At 44.4% G+C, this 20,199-nt stretch overlaps 1 protein-coding gene across 5 annotated transcripts in view; it reads right to left on the reverse strand.

Moving 5' to 3' along the window:
* Nucleotides 1–276: 276 nt before the first annotated feature.
* Nucleotides 277–20,199, reverse strand: part of Cobl (cordon-bleu WH2 repeat protein) — a 271,478-nt gene continuing 251,555 nt past the window's right edge. For all 5 annotated transcript variants that reach the window (XM_047560611.1, XM_047560608.1, XM_047560612.1 and 2 more), the window contains 5 exons: nt 17,763–19,648; nt 15,515–15,634; nt 14,120–14,377; nt 10,701–10,939; nt 277–1,743 (listed from right to left, as the gene is read on the reverse strand). In XM_047560611.1, the coding sequence (XP_047416567.1) occupies nt 10,820–10,939; nt 14,120–14,377; nt 15,515–15,634; nt 17,763–19,648 (2,384 nt within the window). In that variant the 3' untranslated portion in view covers nt 277–1,743; nt 10,701–10,819. The remainder of the gene's footprint in view (nt 1,744–10,700; nt 10,940–14,119; nt 14,378–15,514; nt 15,635–17,762; nt 19,649–20,199) is intronic.

The raw sequence follows: 20,199 nt of genomic DNA on the forward strand, positions 1-20,199 counted from the left end.
AACAGGCATTCTCTGCCATGTGCTCCCATCCTGGTGTACTGCAACAGGCCCAAAGCAACAGGGCCCCTGATCATGTATTAAAACATCTGAAACCATGAGCCAAAATAAACCCTTCTTCTTTATAAGTTATTTATCTCAGGCATTTTGTCACAGCAATAGAAAGCTGACTAACACAGTAGCTGAAAATATTTGTTGATTGAAAAAATGAGTCTTTTCTTCCCATTTTATAGGTAGGGTATCCAAACAAATCATAGTATGAAATTCACAAAACAGAGCTATGATTTGACTTTTGTTTATTTGTGGCACTAAAAGAAATAGTGGACAGCTGTGACTAAGAGCAATTGGCTGGTAGTTCTTGCCTCACTGAGAAAGTTCAGCAACATTAATCAGACAATGCAAAGTTCCCATTCTACCTGATGCCTGAATCTGAAGTAGTTGTGAAACATTAAAATGATTTCATCATATCTTGTTTTTTTCGCTAGGAGATTTTTATTAAATGAACTCCTCTTGATATCTATTAATCTCTTGTTTTTCTTCATTGAATAAAATGTTTTAGAGATACATGTGAAACACTACGGCTGTGCTTAAATTTTTTATAAATGCTGGTGACTGAGCACCGTGTGCTGCAAGAGGACTGTAATATAATACAAGAGCAGCCACTGAACTGTTGGGAAAAGCATCAGGGTCACATCCAAATCATGAAATCTGAAGCAGAACCTTGATCCACTCTGTGACACTCAGGTACCCAACAGCCTAGCTCCTGGGGGCTCTGCAGGACTTCAGGAGGCTCCTGACCACATCATCAGGCTCCATACTCAGGTCCCCAGGGGTGTGGGGTGGGGTCAACCTGCTGTACTTCATAGCCAGCTGGGGATGGCTGTCCACACGGGACACATCCCTCCAACACTGTTCTGATCTCTGCTACCTGCCACCTTTGAGGATTTGGAAGTGCCCTCTCCACACAATTAAGATTATTATTCTAGGCAGTAACTGTTGGTTTTTAAAAGTTTAATTGGGGCTGGGGATACAGCTGAGTTGGTAGAGCGCTTACCTCATATGCACAAAGTTCAATCCCCAGCACCCAAAAAAAAAAAAAAGTTTAGTTGGTCAGATCACAGTCTAAGACCTTCTATGAGGTATTAGCCTCAAATATTTGAGGAATAAAAATTGAATAGTTTTATTACCCAACACGAGTCGTCTTTGGAAAAGCCTCCCAACTCTCTTCTTACTCCCTAAACACACAGCATCACATGGCATATGACATTCAGATTGCTTCTGTTGATTTATGGATTCCCCCCCCTAAAATTCAAAAGATTTTAAACAAGTCAATGATTTTAACCATCTACATGTGGTCAAAGTCTCCAAGGTCCAAAATCAATCTAAGCCATGATTCTTTTCACTGTGCTCATAAATCTAATTAAGCGTGAGCGCTGGGCTCCAGCATTTATATTCCCATTAACCTGCCAACAAGAATAGTTTATTGGCAACTTTAAGTATTCAGAGGCAAAACACATTTCCTTGGCACACAAGCCGCATAGCAAAGCAGCATTTTCCTCTCCTTTGAACCATTATGCAGGAATACTGAAAATCAACTGCACGCATTTTGGCCTGTAGACAAGAAAATAACACCAAATCGTGATGTTCCTTGCCATGTGGAGTCCTTGAGTGATGATTGGGGGAGTCTTACAGGTGGGTTCCTGTCATTCTCTGACTTTTCTCAGTGATTCACACGAGCAAGGGCACCTGCAAAGAGGACAGATGTATGGTTATTCAGGATCTGTTGATAGTTGAGGCTCTAGACCCATGCTCAAGGGCTGTGTGCACAACCAGCCTTATAAACAGTGCTCTTGGAACAAATGGAGACCTTTTACACTGACATCCATGGAGGAATATTTCTAAAATAAAAATATGCCTAAAAGCTTTCAATGACTTTTTATTGCATTAAAAAAAAAAAAAAAAAAGAAAAGAAACCACTGGTGAGTCTGGATTATTTGCAGGTTGTTGTCATTCCCACAGGGTTGTCTGCTGTCCCTGTACCTCCCACCATTACCCCAGCCTGCTATGGTGTCCTAATGGTTTATCTCCCACTGCTGGAAGCAAGGCTCCTTGAGGCAGGAATCACGATGGACTCACCACTCCATCCCCAGCACATGGGCATCCAAGTGAGCAAAGGTTTGTGGAGTGAACGCACGAGTGCATTCCTATTCCACTTGATGAAAAAAATAACTTCGACTGTTAGTTCAACCCTGAGTCCTTCTGTGATAGTCCAGCTACCGAAAGCTACATTCATGCGATTCTGAAGGAAATAAGTTTAGTGCCTCTAAAGACAAAAATTAAACTGTGTTTTCAAGAAAAGGAAAGGATTCATGTGAAAAGAACACTGGCTTTCTTGGTCTTTTGCCGAGTTCCACACATTCTGAGTTTAACTATACTGTGACTTGGGCTACTGCGTTTCACTCTTCAGTGTGCCAAGCAAAGCAAATATTCAAGGATGCAAACAGATTTCTCTTAACACTAATGACCACTGCCACCACACTGAGTATCCAGGATATTTCCTGTGTGCTTTCCATGTGCTGGATGCCATAGGAAGCACTGTACAAATCTTAGCTCCTGCAAATATCAGCTCAACCCAATAAATTATGCATTATTTCCACTGTTGTGGGTATTGCTACTAACAATACCTATGACCTGAAATCTAGGGAGGGTAACTTGCTCCTAATCAAACGCTCATAAGTAGTGACCCACAGGCCACAGAGACCCACAGAGAGCAGGGGCCCTCTGCCCACTCACTCACATCAAATGCCGTTGGTCTTCACAAGGCCCACGAGCCCCCTGACCTCCCAGTTCCATCAGCACCACCTCCACCTTTGGTGGGTCCCCCCTCCCTGGGCAGTCTTTTTGATGAAGCTTCAGACGAGGTGTGTGGTGGCAGCCCTGATAATAGCTAGCATTTATGAAGCATCTTTGCTCCAGGCAGCGAGCCACCCCTGCACACACCCTCCTTCATTTCGTCCCTCACAATAGTCTTAACTATTAACTATGGAAAAAATGAAGACCAAAGGCCCTGAACACCTGGAAGGGGCATGGGAACTATTGATGCCGGCTCTGCCCTCTTTCCAACAGCTCTCCATAGCGCTCTGCTGCTCGAGTTTCCCACACTGGGGCCCTCTTCCTCAACTCTCCAACATCGCAGCTTTAGAGACTACCTGTAGAAACAGAAGGGCACTGCTCTCATTATCCATTCTCCTGGAGGCTTCTTAAAGACCCCATTTTCTTAACAAAAGCAATGTTATGGGCTATATGTTCTGCCTTTGCCTTTTCCCCAAATTCATCTGTTGAAATCCTCACTTCCAGGGTGATGGTATTAGCAGGTGGGGCCTTTTGGAGGTGAGTAGGTCAGGTCAGGAGGATGGAGCCCTCGTGAACAGAATTAGTGCCCTTATAACAGAGGCTGGAGGAAGCTCATTCCCACCTCTACCATTACACTCTTCTACCAAAAGAAGTGACCATCTGTGGGGAAGTGGACCTTTGCTAGACTCTGAATCTGCAGTGTCTCCATCCTGAATTCCCAGCCTCCAGAACAGTGAGCAGTAATGTCTGTTGTATATAAGCCACCCAGCTTGGCATTTTCTTATAGCTGCCTCAATGGACCAAGATGAGGAGGCATCACCTTGACTTCCAGTCCTACAGTTTCCCTCTTGTCTTTATTCAAAAGTATTTACTGGGGCACAGACTTTAGGGTTGGTGCTGAAGAGTTATGAACCAAGTGGGTGTGCATGGTCCTCTGCCCTCCCAGGATGATGATCTAATGGGAGAATGTGCAAATATGATCCTGTGGGGAATGAGTGATGTGTAGGGGAGGCAGAGGTGGTGGCAGACACTTAGTAGGAGCAGATGTCCCAGATGTGGGGGTCAAGAAAATATTTCCTATAGGAATGACATTTAACTGAATATCTGTCAGACAGACAAATGGCAATTGACCAATGGCATTTATGGCAGAAGCAAAAGCATGCCCAAAGACCCTGAGGTGAGGAGGATGCAGCATGGGAGAGGTCAGCAGAGATGTGGTTGTGTAGGGAGGCCCTCCTGCAGCACATGCGCTTTGTGCTGGAGAACGGAGAGCCACCAAAAGTAGGGGAGGGACACAACTGTGTTTGCTTGTGGTTGAGTAGGGGCCAGGGAACAAGGCAGGGGTAGGGAGGCCCAGTAGGAAGCTGTGGCCACAATCTACACTGGAGATGGACTCAGTTTAGGTGGGAACAAAGTGGGAAGAAGAGCAATAATCAGAGGGTACAATGACCAGGGCTTAGCCTATGCCCAGAGCAAGTAAATGCTCAACAGAGATGCAGCCATAAAAGGAGGTGGACCATGGTGGTTACTGAGAAATGAAGCACAGGGAGAGGAGTTTGGGGGCGGGCGTTGAGGTAGTTGCCTCAGTTCTGAATCTGCTGAGCTTGAGCCTGTGGGCCATGCAGTATGAATGGCAGGGAAGACCTGAAGACATGAGTATGAAGCATAGCACAGGACCACCTGGTTGGGGGACAGAGAACTCAGGGTCATTGGCATCTGGATGGTGATGAGAGTCACAGAGGAGGAAGGGTATTTCTGGAGTGGGGAGTAGATCTGGAAGAGAAAGAGGTCAAAGGACCAACTCCAGAGCTACAATGAAGGATGGACAGAGGAGCCTGTTCCCCATGGAGAACACATGCCCAGAGAGGAAGACAAGCATAAGGAGCCCTAATCATTGCCTAAAGGTCCCATCTCTGAACTTTGCTGCAGTGGGGATCAAGTTTTCAAAACACAAGTTTTCTATGGTGCATTTCAGATCCAAACGGTAACAACGAGAGAATGGAGCGGGGTGAGATCCAGAAGGTTAGCTATGAATGGGGAACTAAGGGTTTAGGCTTCCTTCCTTCTTTGCCTGACTACAATGGCTGGAACTTTCATCAATGTGCTCAACGGACATTCTTACTTTGTTTTTGTTCTTAGGGAAAGTATTCATTCTTCCATTGTTAACTCTGAGGTCAGCGGTCAGTTTTTCTTTGATGCCCTTTATCAGATTGAGGAAGTTCCTTTCTCTTCTACTTTACAGAGTTTTTATCAGAATGGATGATAGATAGTATCAAATACTTTTAATGTGTATAGTGAAATGATCATATAATTTTTTTCTTTTTCAGTTTATTTACTTTTAAATGTTAACCAACCTTCTTGGGATAAGTCCCTCTTGGCCATCATATATTATCCTTTTTATATACTGTTTTCTTCTCGTAATATCTTTGGTTTGGGAATCAATAATAATGTCTTCATAGAGTGAGCTGGGAAGTCCCTTTTCGTCTTCAATTTACAGTAAGAACTTATATAGTAGTCTGGGTGCATGTTTGTGAACTCCTCAGTGAAGTCATCTGGGCCTGCAAGGTCGCATTTGTGTGTGTGTGTGTGTGTGTGTGTGTGTGCATGTTGTGTATGTGGGTTTCTGACTTAAAATTAAACTTAAAATTTTTCTTTAACACATACAGAGCTATTCAGATCATACATGTCTTGCATAAGCTTTGCATTTTATAGTTTTTGTTGTTTGCAGTTTGCGTTTAAATTAACTTGTTCATTGCATAGTTATTTCTATTTTCTTTATGATGATATTCTGTTTTTAATATCGGTAGAATTGTTAGTGATATTATGCCTCTTCTTCTTGATATTGCCAAATTGTCTTCTTTTTTCCTGCTAAGTCTGGCTATAGGCATATCAATTTTATTGGTTTCGTTAAAGAACAAACTGTTGGTTTAATTGATTTTTCTTTATTATTTTTCTCTTTTTATTTCATTGATTTCTGCTCTGACCTTTACTACTTATTTATTTTTTTCTGCTTACCTTGGATTTTAGTTTTGCTCTTCTTTCTCTATTTTCTGAAGGTGAAGGTGAGGTCCCTCTTAGGAGACTTCTCTTTCCCAACGGAACAATGGAGGGCTATGGGATCTTCATTAAGTGCTGCTTAGTGGCATCACTGTGTCTTATATTGTGTTCGAATTTACATTCACTTCAAAATACTCTTTCTAATTTCCCTTTGAAATTTTCCTTCACCCATGGATAACTTAAATCTATGTTATTTCAATATTTGGGAATCTCTCTGAGATCATTTTGTTATTAATTTCAAATTTAATCCTGTTTTAGCCACAGAACATACTTATTTGTATACTGCAAATATAGTTATATTACCTGTTTAAACATCCTCATCTGCCAATTCAAACACCTGTGATTTTCAGTCTACAATGTTTCACACTATGCTGCCCCTGTGTGTGCCTGATCATTTCTGACTGGATGTCGGACAGTTGGACATGGTCCATCTTGCCTTGTTGGGTACTAGATGACTTTATATTCCTATGAATATTCCTGAGCTTTGTTCTAGGATGCAGTTATTAAAACATAGTTGGATAGTTTCAGGTGTTGTTTTAAGATTTGGGGGGCAGCACAGGGGTCAGTAAACTGCTGAGGCAAGACCCTTCTGAGTTTTCTACCCAACACCCAAGTCTTGAGGTTTTCTCACCTGTTTGATAGAAACAGGTATATTCTCAGTCTGTGTGAGCTCTAGATACTGCCCTTTTACATCTTACTGGGTGGTTCTACTCCCAGCCTTGATTGCATGGGATGATGAGTGCTCCATGAAATCTTGCAGAGGGACCTCTGGAGGCTTCTGGAACCTTCTCTTGGTGCTGTAATGTCCTCCTCAGTAGCTACTCTACTCACTTCAGCTCTCCTGGCCTTCCCAGACTCTGACACTGCTCCTCAGAGGTCTGGGAGTCTGCAGACCTCTGTCTGGGTTCCCTGCCTGCACCACAGCATAGGCATTTCTAAGGCAGGAAGGTGTAGGACTCACAGGTCTTGCCCCTTTTGCTTCATGTCCCTCAGGGATCAGTGTTCCCATCATTACTGGAATGCTGTCCAGTAATCTGAAGACCATGTTTTGTCTAGATGTTTGGTTGTTTCAGGTGGGTCAGGAAATCCAATCACTGAAACTACATTGGGCCACAAGCTGGAGCTACCAGGGATTCTTGTTAAAATGAACACATTTAAAACACTTTGTTTTGCCCCTCTTTTTGCTTTGACACTGTCAGCAGCATTAAATGGTCCACATTCAGTGCTCTGGGTTAGCTGAGTGCCTTTTAGCTCCATCCAGACTTTCCCTTTTCAACAATCTTATATTCAGCTGTGCCAGTGTAAACCCTCCCTTAAACCAGATGGTATAAGTAACCTAATCACCCCAAAATATCTGTGTGTGCATGCATTGCTATTCATACACACACATATATCCTGAATCTAAAAATTCTATATAACTATTTCTGTTTCAGTTTTATTCTTCTAATACTTATCCAAAACCAAACCCAAACTCATCAGGGGTACAGAATGTTCAAATGAGCTTCAAGCTACTCGAATGTGATCCAGATATGTGTGTATTCCACTGAATGTACATTCTATCTGAAAAATAATCATAAAAAATAAACTCCAGTAATTCACATATTACATTTTTAGATGTGATACATACTGATAATGTTTACAATGTACTTTGAATACATAAAAAATAAAATTCCATGTGGATGGGCAGAAGGATGAATAGGTGGGCAGATCTGAGATCAAACAAATACAGCAAGATATCATCATGAGTCCTTGGGGGTAGGTGTAAGGGTGTTCACTGTACAATTATCTCAACTTCTTAATATCTTTGACATTTTTATAACAAAATGATAGAAATAATCTCTTATAAAATGAGAACAAAAACAGGGCTTGTTTAGCTGAATTTATCAAAAGTCAGAGGAATAAATAGCTGGGAGGCACAGGTGGGTTTCCTAGAAAACCTACCAGCTGACTTTGAAGTTGTACACTGGAAAACACAAATTCCTCCTCAATTTAAAATGAGAACATCCAGGAAAAAAAAAAAAAAAAAAAAGAAGAACATGTGGAAATATTAATAGTGAGTACACACTTGGTAGTGTGAATTTTCATTATGGCTTGTTGTGTCTAAGAGAGCTGCTTACCCATCCTCATCTTTCCTTCTTTCACTGATAAACTAGGAATGATATCCACATTATAGGGATATCCAAGAGAGTAGCTGAGACCATCTCCATAAGGCGCTCAGCACAGGGGCTTGCATACCCTCACCGCATCATTTCATTGAGCTTACTATTTTAGCCAGCCTGCCATTACTGTAACAAAATACCTGGGATAAATCAATTTATATAAGAAAAAGTTTAGTTTTGGTTCATAGTTTTAAAGTTTTCAATCCATAACTGAATAGCTCCATGGTTTTGGGCCTGTGGTGGCACATGGTGGTGGCAGCAGGTGGCAGAGAAAACTCAAACCCAATCACCTCATGTTGAGAAGGTAAAGATCCTGTAATATGTATAATCAGAAAAATGGGAGATAACACTTTATTTATGCATGATCTATCAAAATGTACAAATGCATTCAAATGTCACACACAACTAATTAGAACAAATAAAATTAAATAATTTAAAAAAAAAAAAGAAAAAAGAAAGTGGAAAGAACTGGAACTATCCCCTTTGAGTGTCTATCCCCAATGACTGGAAGACCTCCCCCTAGGCTTCACCTCTCAAAGTTACAACCCCTGTCCAATAGCATCCTGGGCTAAGGACTAAGTCTTTAACACATGGGCCTTTGGGGGTTACCCCAGATCCAAACTATAGTACTTAGCCAGAGGCAGGGCTAATGAAGACAAGACGGTAATAAAGGTTTGGGGATAGAGCTATGGAGATGCTTGGGCATCTCTGGATCATCTAACACCCAACACACTGAGCTGATTCTCTTTTGGGATGCTCTTACACCTTGCCAAGGCAAATCTCTCTGAGCCTGTAACTTGGAGAGCAGGCCCAAGGGGGAAATTAAAGGGCAAGATAGTGAAGCAAGGAGGGACTCATCAACCTCTTGTCTCACAGGCAGCAGTCCTGCTTGGACTGGCCTAGCCAGATGAGGATCAACACCAGGTTGGGAACCACCAAACAAGTGTGTGCACAGAGGAGAGAGAAATGTACCGTCCCTGGAGGAGGCCTTTGCAAAGTAGAGCTCGGAAGAGTTCCCTGGCTCCCACACATTCTGGGCTTTCTAAAAGATTCTCTCTTTATTTGGGTTGGACAAAGAGAAAATTGGTAAAGGGTCAAGGCTTGCAATGTGAGGCCCACAAAGAAAACTAAAAATATTCAGTTTTGTTTGCTTCTTTGCCGACTAAGGAGAATACTCTTTACGTGGGAAAAGGTAAAAGGAGCAATGGTGATAAGAGAGTAAAGAAGTTGCTAAGAAAGCGTTCAAATTCTCTAGCTAAATTTTCCCCTTCCAGGTTGGGTGGAGAGATCCCAGGCACTGAAAGATTCACAAGGGAGCCTGCTACATACATAGTACCGACTGGCTCTGGAGGATGCAAATGGGACCCATGATAGAAACCTGGAAATGCACAAATTTTGTCTTATTTTCAAAAGGGAAAAGAAGATGGGTTCTTCCAGCTTGAAGTGGATTTCTGGCATGATTGTATAATGATTATGAAATAGAGGAGTTAGGAGCACATGGACAGCAAGTTGTACTAGGACAGCCAGGAAGCATGGTGTACAATGAATGAGTCTCTCTCTCCTCCCAATAAATAATTACTGAATACTTACTCCATGCCAGGAACTACAGAAGGTGCTGACTATTCAATGGGCAAGACTCACAGAGCCTGTGCCATGGAAGGAGAGGTGCACATTCAACAAAAGTTACACCAGTTGTTAGAGAAATCAGAGCTGTGATTTGCATTATGAAGGAAAAACTATGTGATGCTATAATGGGAAGCTAAATCAGTTTGGGGAAGAAGAAAGGTTTTCTAAGGACTGGGTAAATATGGGAATATGAAGAATGAGTGGGAGTTTGCTGGTACAGTGTGGAGAATGGCATCTGTGAAGGCCATTGGTGTGTGTTGGGGGGTCATTGCATTCAGTGGTCTCATGAGAAGCTTCCCCACCACCTTTACCCTTGTAGTAAGAACAGGCATCTTGGGAGCACTGTCACAGAAAGAAGTCAGCATAAAGAAGTCAGCAAGGACAAAATTGACCCCCTGTACCTTGATACCATTCCAACTCAACCAGAACATAGCAAAGGCTTACATAATGAGCTTCCAAACCCAATGTGTGACGCAGTTGTACTTATGAGTCTGTGTCCTGACATAAATCACTATTCCCTAGTCCGGGAACTTGGAGTTCTCTAGCCATGTGTGACAGCGCTAAGGCTTAGATGGAAGGAGAGCTGTTGTTGCTTCTCTTTCCTGGCTCAGGGCCTCCTGATAGTGTCATACGTCTAATCATTTCTCACTGGGACTACGGTCAAGGCCAAGTGGTGTGACATGTGCATGTCTGCATTTGTTAATTTCTGCAGTGGGAAAATGGGCACCTGTGGGGGCCTCCACTGCAAGACTAGAGCTTGGCATGGTTTCATGGGCATTTCCCAAGGCAGTCAGGAGCTGATAAGATGTCTGGGTGCAGCATTGGCACTGACCTGGGAAAGGTCTAGCATTAGTCATTGAGTACATCTACACTCCACCTGCCCATCTGTCAACTGCAAACTATATTCTCGCCTTCCAGGAAGGTCACCGGTTGGGGCTCACTCAGCTCCTCTGTAAAATGAGAGAACATGTCGGGGGAAAGATTTTGGGATTTTAATCATGTCCATACCTTCTGAAAACATCCTCGGTTCAACTATAAACACTGCCCAGACTCTCATGGGTCTCTCTCTAGCTGAGAACTTCTTCAGACACAATGATACTTCATTCATCCTTCTCTGAGAGCAGCTCTCATAGTGACTGGACCCTGGTTGGTTCTCTGGAAAGGCTTATGGAATGAAGTGCTGGACAGGTGCATGTGTTACATCTGAACACGGGTTTAGAGGGTACTAACTGTACATTCCAGGTCCTCTGAAATGATACATGGAAAGCAGATGGGCAAAGACACACAGACACAGACACTGTTTTACCACTGGTGTGCTTGAGGGGAAGAAAGGATTGAATGTGGAGGTGGGTATGTATTGAGCACCATCTTAGGGAAGCAGCGGTGTTCTATGAAGAAACAGGAGCAGGTCACGGCAAAGGTGCACATCCCCCTTTGGCAGGTGGAAGAAACCTAGATACCTGGGGACTTCCCTGAGAGTCACAAACCTAGGTAGTGACAGAGTGACACTCACCCCGTCACTCAGGGCCCAGCTTTCAGAGTATCTCGTAAACTTCTTAGAGCATCAAAATCTCAGAAGTGTCATAGAAATATTTACTGAATTTTCCAAGGTGGATATGGTGGGACACATCCAAGAAATAATCAAAACTTGGGTTTCTGAATGCCATTTAAGCAGCTGACAGAAAGCTGAGACTGTGCTAGAAATCACAGACTGGTCTCACACTCCAGCCAGGATGTTCCAGCCACAGTGACCTTTCCTCCAAGCGTGACTGGGGCTCATGCCACCCAGCTTCTTCCTAGTCCCTGAATGTGTGGCTGGCCTTGTCTAGTCTGGGCCCTTCTCATCTCCTGTCCTCTCATTTCTCCCTACTTTCTTTCTCACAGCACAACTTTCTCTGTTCTTTGAGACTATTCCCTAACATTTTTTTTTTCTTTTCTTTCTGGAAAGCATTCTCAGAGAAAGAAAGACATAGGTTTAAAGTTGTAGCCCACCAACTGCTAGCCATATGACCCTAAGCAAGTTTTTACCCTCTCTGGGTCCAGGACCCCTCATGACCCCAGAAAACAATTTCTATTTTAAAAAGCTTAAAAAAAATCAGACAGAGAAGATGTATATAAAGCAACAAGATCAGTGTGTGGTCATAGAGAGAAGAGGGGATACATTCTAAGGCTCCTGGTAGATGCCTGAAACTGCAGATAGTACCAAACCTTATATGAACTATTTTTTCCCCTATATATGCATACTTATGGTAAAGTTTAATTCATACATCAGGTACATTGAACAGCTGACAACAACAGTAATAAAATAGAACAATTATAAAAATATACGGTTGAAAGTTATTTAAAACTTATGAAGTACTTATTTCTAGAATTTTCCATTTAATATTTTTAATCTTGGTTGATTGTGATGAACTGAAACTATGGAAAGCAAAACCACGGATAAAGGACAACTACTATAATTCCTCTCAGTGTTATTCAAAGTAGGTCAAAGGCTTCAGTGAGATACTCAGATTATTATCTCAAACCTTAACGTAAAGCCACAAGGTAAACATTTAAAAAATGGCAGACGTGCTGGCTGCAACTTCCAAACAATCTGATTCAGGATGTAGATGTCTTAATGTGAATTTCATGTTGAGAAACACTATATTAAAAACTCAGATTATGTGCCTTGGGGTCAGCCAGGCCCTTGGAGCTGGTTCTAACTTCATCACTTACTTTGGACTTTTCCAAGGAGGCTTGGAAACAACAGCCCTTGAAATCTGTCAGTGGATGCCTCGGGGCCTCACTTAACATCTTTATCAGGGCTTATGCAGTCTAATTTTTATGACCCCTTTGTAGCCCTTCGCTCCATTTTCTTCCCTTTTCCCTCATTCTAAATAAGCATATAAAGTCATCAATGCATAGATTCCACAGAAGAGGGAAACCACAAAGAAATCCAGAAAGTCCTGAATATTTTTAACTTTTCCTCCTTTTGAGGAGATAGCATGAAATTTGTGATCTTTCACTGCTATTCAGTTAAGGATGTTTTCCCCAGTATCCTAAAGTGGGGTGTGCTTCCACTAAAGACTGGCTAGCCTCCTGGACAGGTGATGACTTGGGTCCCTAATCAGTGCCAGACACACACAGGCATGAATGTCTCACACTCAAACCAGGAGGAGCCCTGAAAGACTGACCTGAGAGCTGGCACAAATGGCATCTGGGGGACATGGAAAGTCAGTCATTGGGCATTCAGGAAGCTCTTGCACAGGGAAATAGTGCTGGGGCCTCTAAGCACCCACAGAGCCTTGCTTAAGGAGGGCTAGCCTTTACAGCCATGCTGTGTGTGGGGTTCTCTTCTCTGTCTCCTCGGCCTCCTATGTGTGAAACAAGGGGAGACGTCTGTCTTGTTAGTGGCCATAGCAACACAAGTAGTCCACCTCCTATTTTCTGAGTGACCTGTGCTCTCTACAGCACACAGTTTGTTTCCTAATGTCAAAGACCTTCAGTGCTTAGTCCAAAGCCAAGACACTTGGCTCCTCTGAGCCTTGTTCATTTTATATGAAATTGAGAATAATCTTTAGCACTGACCACTTGAGAGAAAACATACGCTTAGTATATAGAAATAATCTCTCAGAAGATAGAAAAACATACCCCAGACTCCCTATTATTAGCATAATTCTCAAACCCAGTAGGAATGTGCAGGGATAGAGGGTCAATGTATTTACAGAATCATTTTGGAACTGATCAGAAGCCATCTGGCCCAAATGTCCCTTAATTTCTGAATCCTATTGCAGGAGTCAGAGATTTGACTGGGTCCAGGAGGGCAACAGACATGCTGACCAGCATCAGACTATATGGAAAGAGGAACTGGGGAGAAGAATGCTCTGCCCAGGAAACTTTGAACTGGATCACAGTGAGGCATTATGCTGGCAGAAAGAGAGAGAGGCAGACGGAGCAGGAAGGAAGGGAAAAATGAAGAAGTGGGGAAGAAGGAGGAGAAATGAAGAAGGGAAGGAAGGGAAAGAGGGAATAAGGAAGAGGGAGGAAGAGAGAGAAAGGAAGAAATAAAGAAAAGAGGAGAGGGAGAGAAGAGGAGAGGGGAGGGGAGGGGAGGGGAGGGGAGGGGAGGGGAGGGGAGGAGAGGAAGAGGAGTGTGCTAGGAAGCCCCACTGAAGGCCAAGGACTGGCTGTGCTGTGAGCTCTGTGGAGTCCATACTGAATCATTCTTTAGCATGTCCCTAGACCAGTACACCTGTGGGTTCAGGTGGGGGACAGAAGTAGGGTTTGGCCTCTACCTCCTGAAGAGCCAAGGGTTGGGCAGGCAGTGAACATGCAGGAAGCTGGCCTGCTCTCCTGGGCCAGCTCTCACCTACCCCCATCTGATTGGCCTGAGGCTCCTCCCACGGGCAGATGCACCTCCCTTTCTCTATCCACCACACAACACTCACCTTTCTCAATCTTGCAGCCCCTGTGCCAGAGCGGATGGCATCCATCAAGGCTTGCCTGGCATCCACTGGGTTGCTGAGGGTGCCTGAGCTGAACCTGGAAGCTGTCCTTGATGCAGCCTGGGAGGTCGGTGGGGGAGGAGGTGGCAGGGCTGGTGGGGGTGGAAGGCCATGGTCTTCTTGCTGAGGATTTTCTGCACCCAGTGCACTGAGTGCAGCATCTCGAAAACTCTGGAGCTCTTCAGAGGCAGAGGAGGACACCTAGCAATGAGATATTTAAATGACTGCTCTATGGGTTGAGTATCCATGGCCCCCTAAATTTTCATGTATGAATTCTTAATCCCCAAGGTGGTGACATTAGAAGGCAAAATCTTTGGGAGGTGATGAGGTCAGTAGGGTGAAGCCCCCATGAATATGATCAGTGACCTTATAAAAGAGACCCTAGTGAGTCCCTTGGTCCTTCCACCATGTGAAGACACAGCAAGAAGTCACCATCTATGAGCCAGAAAGTGAGCCCTCACCAGACAACAAATCTGCTGAAGAGAAATAAACTTCTGTTGTTTATAAGCCACCCAGTCTATGGCATTTTGTTATAGCAGTCTTACAAAGATAATGGCAATGTCCATAAAGGTCCTTTTCAAGAGGGCAACTCACAGCTTACTGTCTTACCCTTGGACCTCGGACAGCTCCTTTATGCTAAGCCCAGGAAGTCTGTTTGCCCAATGGCTTAGACACTTGCCCCTGTGTCCTGCCAAGTCACGGATCACAGGGACCAGGATCTGGCAGTGATGGCTTGCTGACAATTTTCTGATCTCATAACTTCTTTTAGCACGTGGGGATAGAAAAAGAGGCTAGAAACACAAATCTGACCAGTTTGGAGAGTGAGGGAGGACATACACTCAGAACTCAAGTAATTTATAAGTTATGTTGTTCTTGGAATTCTGTGTGTGGAAGCCATGGGTGATACCATGCTGCCCCAAACTCAAGATCATTTTTTTTCCTGCAGTTGTGCAAAAACCAGCACTCTACTCATGCAGCAACTTCATTCCAGCAAGTATGCATTTGCAGGCAGCCTGGTTATTATCAAAGCCCGGAAGCCATGCTGAGTGCCAGAGGGAATATGGAGAAGTTCAATGCGAGTTGCAGGCAGGAGCTATGCTTTTGGGAGAGGGTGGGAGAACCTCTGAGCAGTCTCATGTTTCCCGTGCAGTGGCCGTCCCAGCCTCAAGTAGCAGGGTGCCTGCCTCCAGTGCCAATGTGCCAGGATGGAGGGATGGGCTGCTCTGAAGCTAGATCACCATCCTCTCAGAATTACAGCAGCTTCCACACCAACTACCCAGGTCACTGGGAAGAGGAGTGGGTGGGCACTGGCACCCACCTCACCATGGTCTTCCTTACCTTCCTCAGGTTGTGGGCACCGCTGTGCCCACGGATGGCTGCGAGCAGGGCTGATCGCTCACTCTCTGCCTCTGTGTAGGACGGTTTCTTTGGCCCTCCCTCCATGGTGTGTTCTGCAGTCTAGAATATTAACAGTGTCAACATATGTCACTCTGAAGATGGAGAAATATTAACTGTGAGACAGCCTGAAAGAAAACCCCCGCATATCAGTTGAGGCCTCTAAGATCAATTCCATATCTGCTAAAAGGTGCATACACAAGGTCTCCAACTTACTATGGTTCAACTTAGGATTTTTCCACTTTATCATGTGAAAGCATATCCAAAGACCACTTTGTTTTTCACTGTTAGTATTTAAAAAGTTACATAAGATATTCAACACATTTTATGCAATAGGTAGAGAGTTAGAAGATTTTGCCCCCAGGGCAGGTCAATCTAAGTGTTGTGAGCATGTTTAGGATAGGCTAGACTACACACTATGATATGTGCTGGATAAGGTGTATTAAACATATTTTTGACTTCCAATATTTTCATCTTTCCATGGGCATACCAGGATATAACCCCACTGAAAGTCGAAGATGATGTGAAAAAGAATCAAATACTGTATATTTGGGGTAGCATCAAATGTTGCCTCTTAATGTCAGATCACACCTGTTATCTGTCCTATCTCCCCATGACTGAAATGTGTGCAGAAGTCCTGCAGAGCTGAATGAGAATCCTGGGTCCCTGCTAGTGAGTGTGTAACCTTAGCCCAGGATACTTAGTCTCACTGAATCTGATGAGTTTCCTCATCAGAGAAATGGAGGAAATGATTCCCAATTATTAGTGTTGGCTTCACAAATAATATTTTTGACAGGTTAAATGTCTAGATAATGGAGGAACAATGTCATAAACTTACTTCTTTTAACGCTGGAGAGTTACAATATGCTGATGCTACAAATAAAGTCATGCGCCTCATAACAGTGCAGTCAAGAATGCATCACATGTACAATACTGGTCCCATAAGAATTATGGAGCTGAAAAACTCCTGTTGCCTAGTGACACTGTAGCCACCCAGACATCCTGTAGCCTTCCTACCATCCTGCTCCAATGCTTTGCTCATGTGTTTGTGTGATGCTGCTGTAAGCAAACCTCTGTGCTGCCAGTCATATGGAAGGATAGCATGTACAATTTACACAGGGCATGAAATTCTTGAAAATAATAACAAATGACTAAGCTGCGATTTATGTATTTACTATACTATGAATTTTATGGTTAGAGTGAATTCCCACTTGTAAAATAAAGTTCTGTACACGTGTGCCATGTTACATGTGTAACAGTCTCCTACACCTCATGCCTACCACATCTCTTCATGCAGCAAGAGGCCATGTGTACTGACTGACCTACACCATCCAGATTTGTGTGAGCACACTCCAGGATGTTCACACAGTGATGATATGAGTGAGCAACACAGCTCTTAGATTGTATCCCCGCTGTTAAACAACACTGGATTGCAGAGGAGAGCAGTGGCGCTGCCTGGATTTTTTATTTGCCCACTTCAGCATGCTATAATTTGGGTCTTAAATGTTCCAGAGGCCCTTGTGTTAAAGGCTTGGTCCTCTGCTTGGAAGGCGGGGTAATCATTAGGAGGTGGAGACTAGTGGGATGTCCTAGGTTACAGGGGCATGCCTTTGAAGGGTATTATGGGATGCTGGTCTCTTCCTCTCTCTTTTGGCTTCCTGGCCATCAGGTGAGCAGGTTTGGTTCACCATGTATTCCACCATAATGTGCTGCCTTTCCACAGATCCAAAAGTAATGGGTCAACTGAACTTATACTGAAACCTCCAATCTGGGCACCAAAATAAACCTGTCTTTTAATTAAGTTGAGCATCTCAGGTTTATGTTACAGTACTAGAAAGCTAACTAACACACAGTGTTCAAAGACCAGGGTCCAAAGGGTCGTGCCATAACCCAGTCTCTCCATTTCTCTTGCCTAGTGGATGGACGTTCATTGGCTGACATCTTTTCCATAGGAAAGTTGGAGCCTGAAAAACTGAAACCCATTCATTTTAGCCTCTTTAGTGGTTCTATTCAAATATTCTTGAGGAAAGAAGGAGACAGAAATTCAGGTGAAAATGAAACCTATGTATTAATCCTTACTGCTATGCTTTTCCTGTCTCTCCTCCAATCCTCTTCTAAGAATCTAGGACAGGTGTGGTAGTTCTGGCCAAGATCTCCCTCCACCTGTTTCCCCCGTGGCCACTGCACTCACCTTGCGGAGCTTGTCCTTCCCTCCTGCAGCATGGATGGCTTCCATCAGGGCACTGTGCAGGGATGTATCTTTTGGAACTGGCCTCTGGACAACAGGTTTGAATTTTTTCTTTGGCCCAAAAATGCTGGGTGGCAAGGTACCATCTGTTTCTTGCACATCTGTAGATAATGAGTTGGGTTTTTGCTCCATTTCTAGGATGATGTGGCTACTAGTGCTGGACACTTTGGGAAAGTGAGGAGGCTCGCTGTTGCCTGGGGCCCCTGTAGAGCCATTCACCAGTGCCCTGCTGGAGCTCTGAGCATCTGCCAGGCGTGAAGGAGGCGGGTGCACCCTGTCCAGTGTGAGCGCAGGGTCAGACGCTGAGCTGGTCTTTTGGTTACTCGCGCCTTGCTTTTCATTGAAACCACAGCTCTGTCCCACAGAAACATGATCCTTCTGGGAAGATCTGACTAGTGGGAAACAGGAGCTTCTGTGGACAGTGGCAGGACAGTCTTGAGTAGACAGCTTCCCACATGGGCTGCTGACCTCCCCTCTAGGCTGGGCTCCCGCGGCTAACTGTCCCCCAGCATTGCTGGGAAGGCTGACGTCAGGCTGCTTTGCCTCATGTCTATGTCTTTGTGCCTCCGAGTACACTTTGGGGGCTGTGTCATGCTTCACAGTGACAGGCTCTCCTGGAAGCTTTGGTACTCTGTCCCCATGACACTTTTCCTCATTATTGTGCTGCCTCAGTACATCACTGTGGACTTTGGGGGGTCCTATCCGCTTGGCAATGGCAGAGGCCACATACTGGCTAGATGTTCTTCTCTGAGGCTTGAGGAATGTGACTTCTGTGGTGTTACCTGCTGGCACTTTCATGTGACAAGTGAGTGCCGAGGGTGGCCGGCTCCTCCCCTCTTCCAGGTGTGTCCTGCATTCTTGGGGGTCAGCTTGCTGCTGGGGTGCAGTTAACGTTGGGGCTACCTCGAGTCTGTTGTTGGGCTGTGGCTTGGCTGGCATGGTGGTGGTGGTGGTGGTGGTGGTCCTCTTGGCTGAGCAATCTTTGGGCTGGGTCAGCTGCTTCTCCAATGAGCTGCACCTCCAGAACTCCTTCACTTTCCCAATGGGTTGAGTTTCTGTTTCAATAACAGATGATGAGAGGGGTATGGTCCTGCTGCTGTTCACATGGGGACTCACCAGATTCCCCAGCTCATCAATCTTAATGGCGCCCATGGAGAGGGACACGTCCCTGTCGTAGCACTTCATCTCTGACTTGGGAGGAACGATTTTATAGGTAGTGAGGCCGCACTTCAGTCCGTAACTTCCCCTCGGAGTTTGGCCTTGCTGATACCATGATGGTGGTGCTGAGACAGCGGTTTTATCGGTTTTATCGTTGCTTTCCTTTTCACTTGTTGGCTGTAAACTCGCTCTCTGGACAGGACGCGTTGTCTCACTATAAGCTGGAACAGGACCTTTTCCTTTTTCCCTTGCATTTAGGCCATTTATTTGAAGTTTTGAAACAAAAGAAGTCACCTTGGGCCCTGTGTCGACGAAATTCCCATCTTGAGAGGTATTGGATTGGGTTCCCTTTCTGAGGTCGTGGGAAGGAGTGTAGGGGTCAGGCACTTCTTCCCCTGTCCTTCCCTGAGGCTGGCTGTGCTCGGCCTGAAATGAGGCCCAGGGGGCTCTCCTGCTGGCAACATTTCCCATGTCAAAAGAACCAGCATTGTTGTTTCTATTGGAAAACAGTTCCAAATCTATAGGATCATCTGAAACTTCCCCGATGAATGTCACTGGGATGGTATCTGCGTCACTGTCAGGGATGATGGCATCTTGCACACTGTGGTGGGACACACCATTTGTAGAGCTGGTTAGTGAGCTGGTGTCTGTTTCATAACTCTCTTCCATTTCTAAAAGAAAGACAAATGTAAGTCACTGGTTACCATTCCATGTACAATTACCAAGCTGATGACTTAATCGTGGCCCTGACTTTGACTTCCCCGAGTCTACTTTGTGTAAGCTACTTACAGGTGTTAAAATGATTGTTTTGATTTGTAATCTACATTGGCTTGGGGCCAGAATTTCAACTTTCATAAACTACACAAGATCTGTTTGCAGATCCATGATGCTTCCAGGTAAACTGACTGTTTAGTTATAACATTTTGCCAATGCTGTTCAATAAAAAAATAGATTTCTAAATCCAAGCTTCTGGAAAAAAATCTATTCTTAACACAGAAGCATGAAAGTGAACTTGGGGGTCTGGCCTTTGAATTTCCAGTGCCCACCAGGAGCATGGCAAGACTATGCATAGGAGGACTTGCTCTAGCTTTAACTTCTTAAAGCCTGTGCCCCACAGAATCATCAGCTCTTTCAAGTGCTAAGTGAGGCAGTGGGTCATGTGTTCACAGGCTGTGGGACACTTGGCTGACAGGGATTTCTCGACTATGCCTACCAAGCTGGG

The sequence above is a fragment of the Sciurus carolinensis genome, chromosome 8 (assembly GCF_902686445.1).
Source record: "Sciurus carolinensis chromosome 8, mSciCar1.2, whole genome shotgun sequence".
NCBI classification, from domain to species: domain Eukaryota; kingdom Metazoa; phylum Chordata; class Mammalia; order Rodentia; family Sciuridae; genus Sciurus; species Sciurus carolinensis.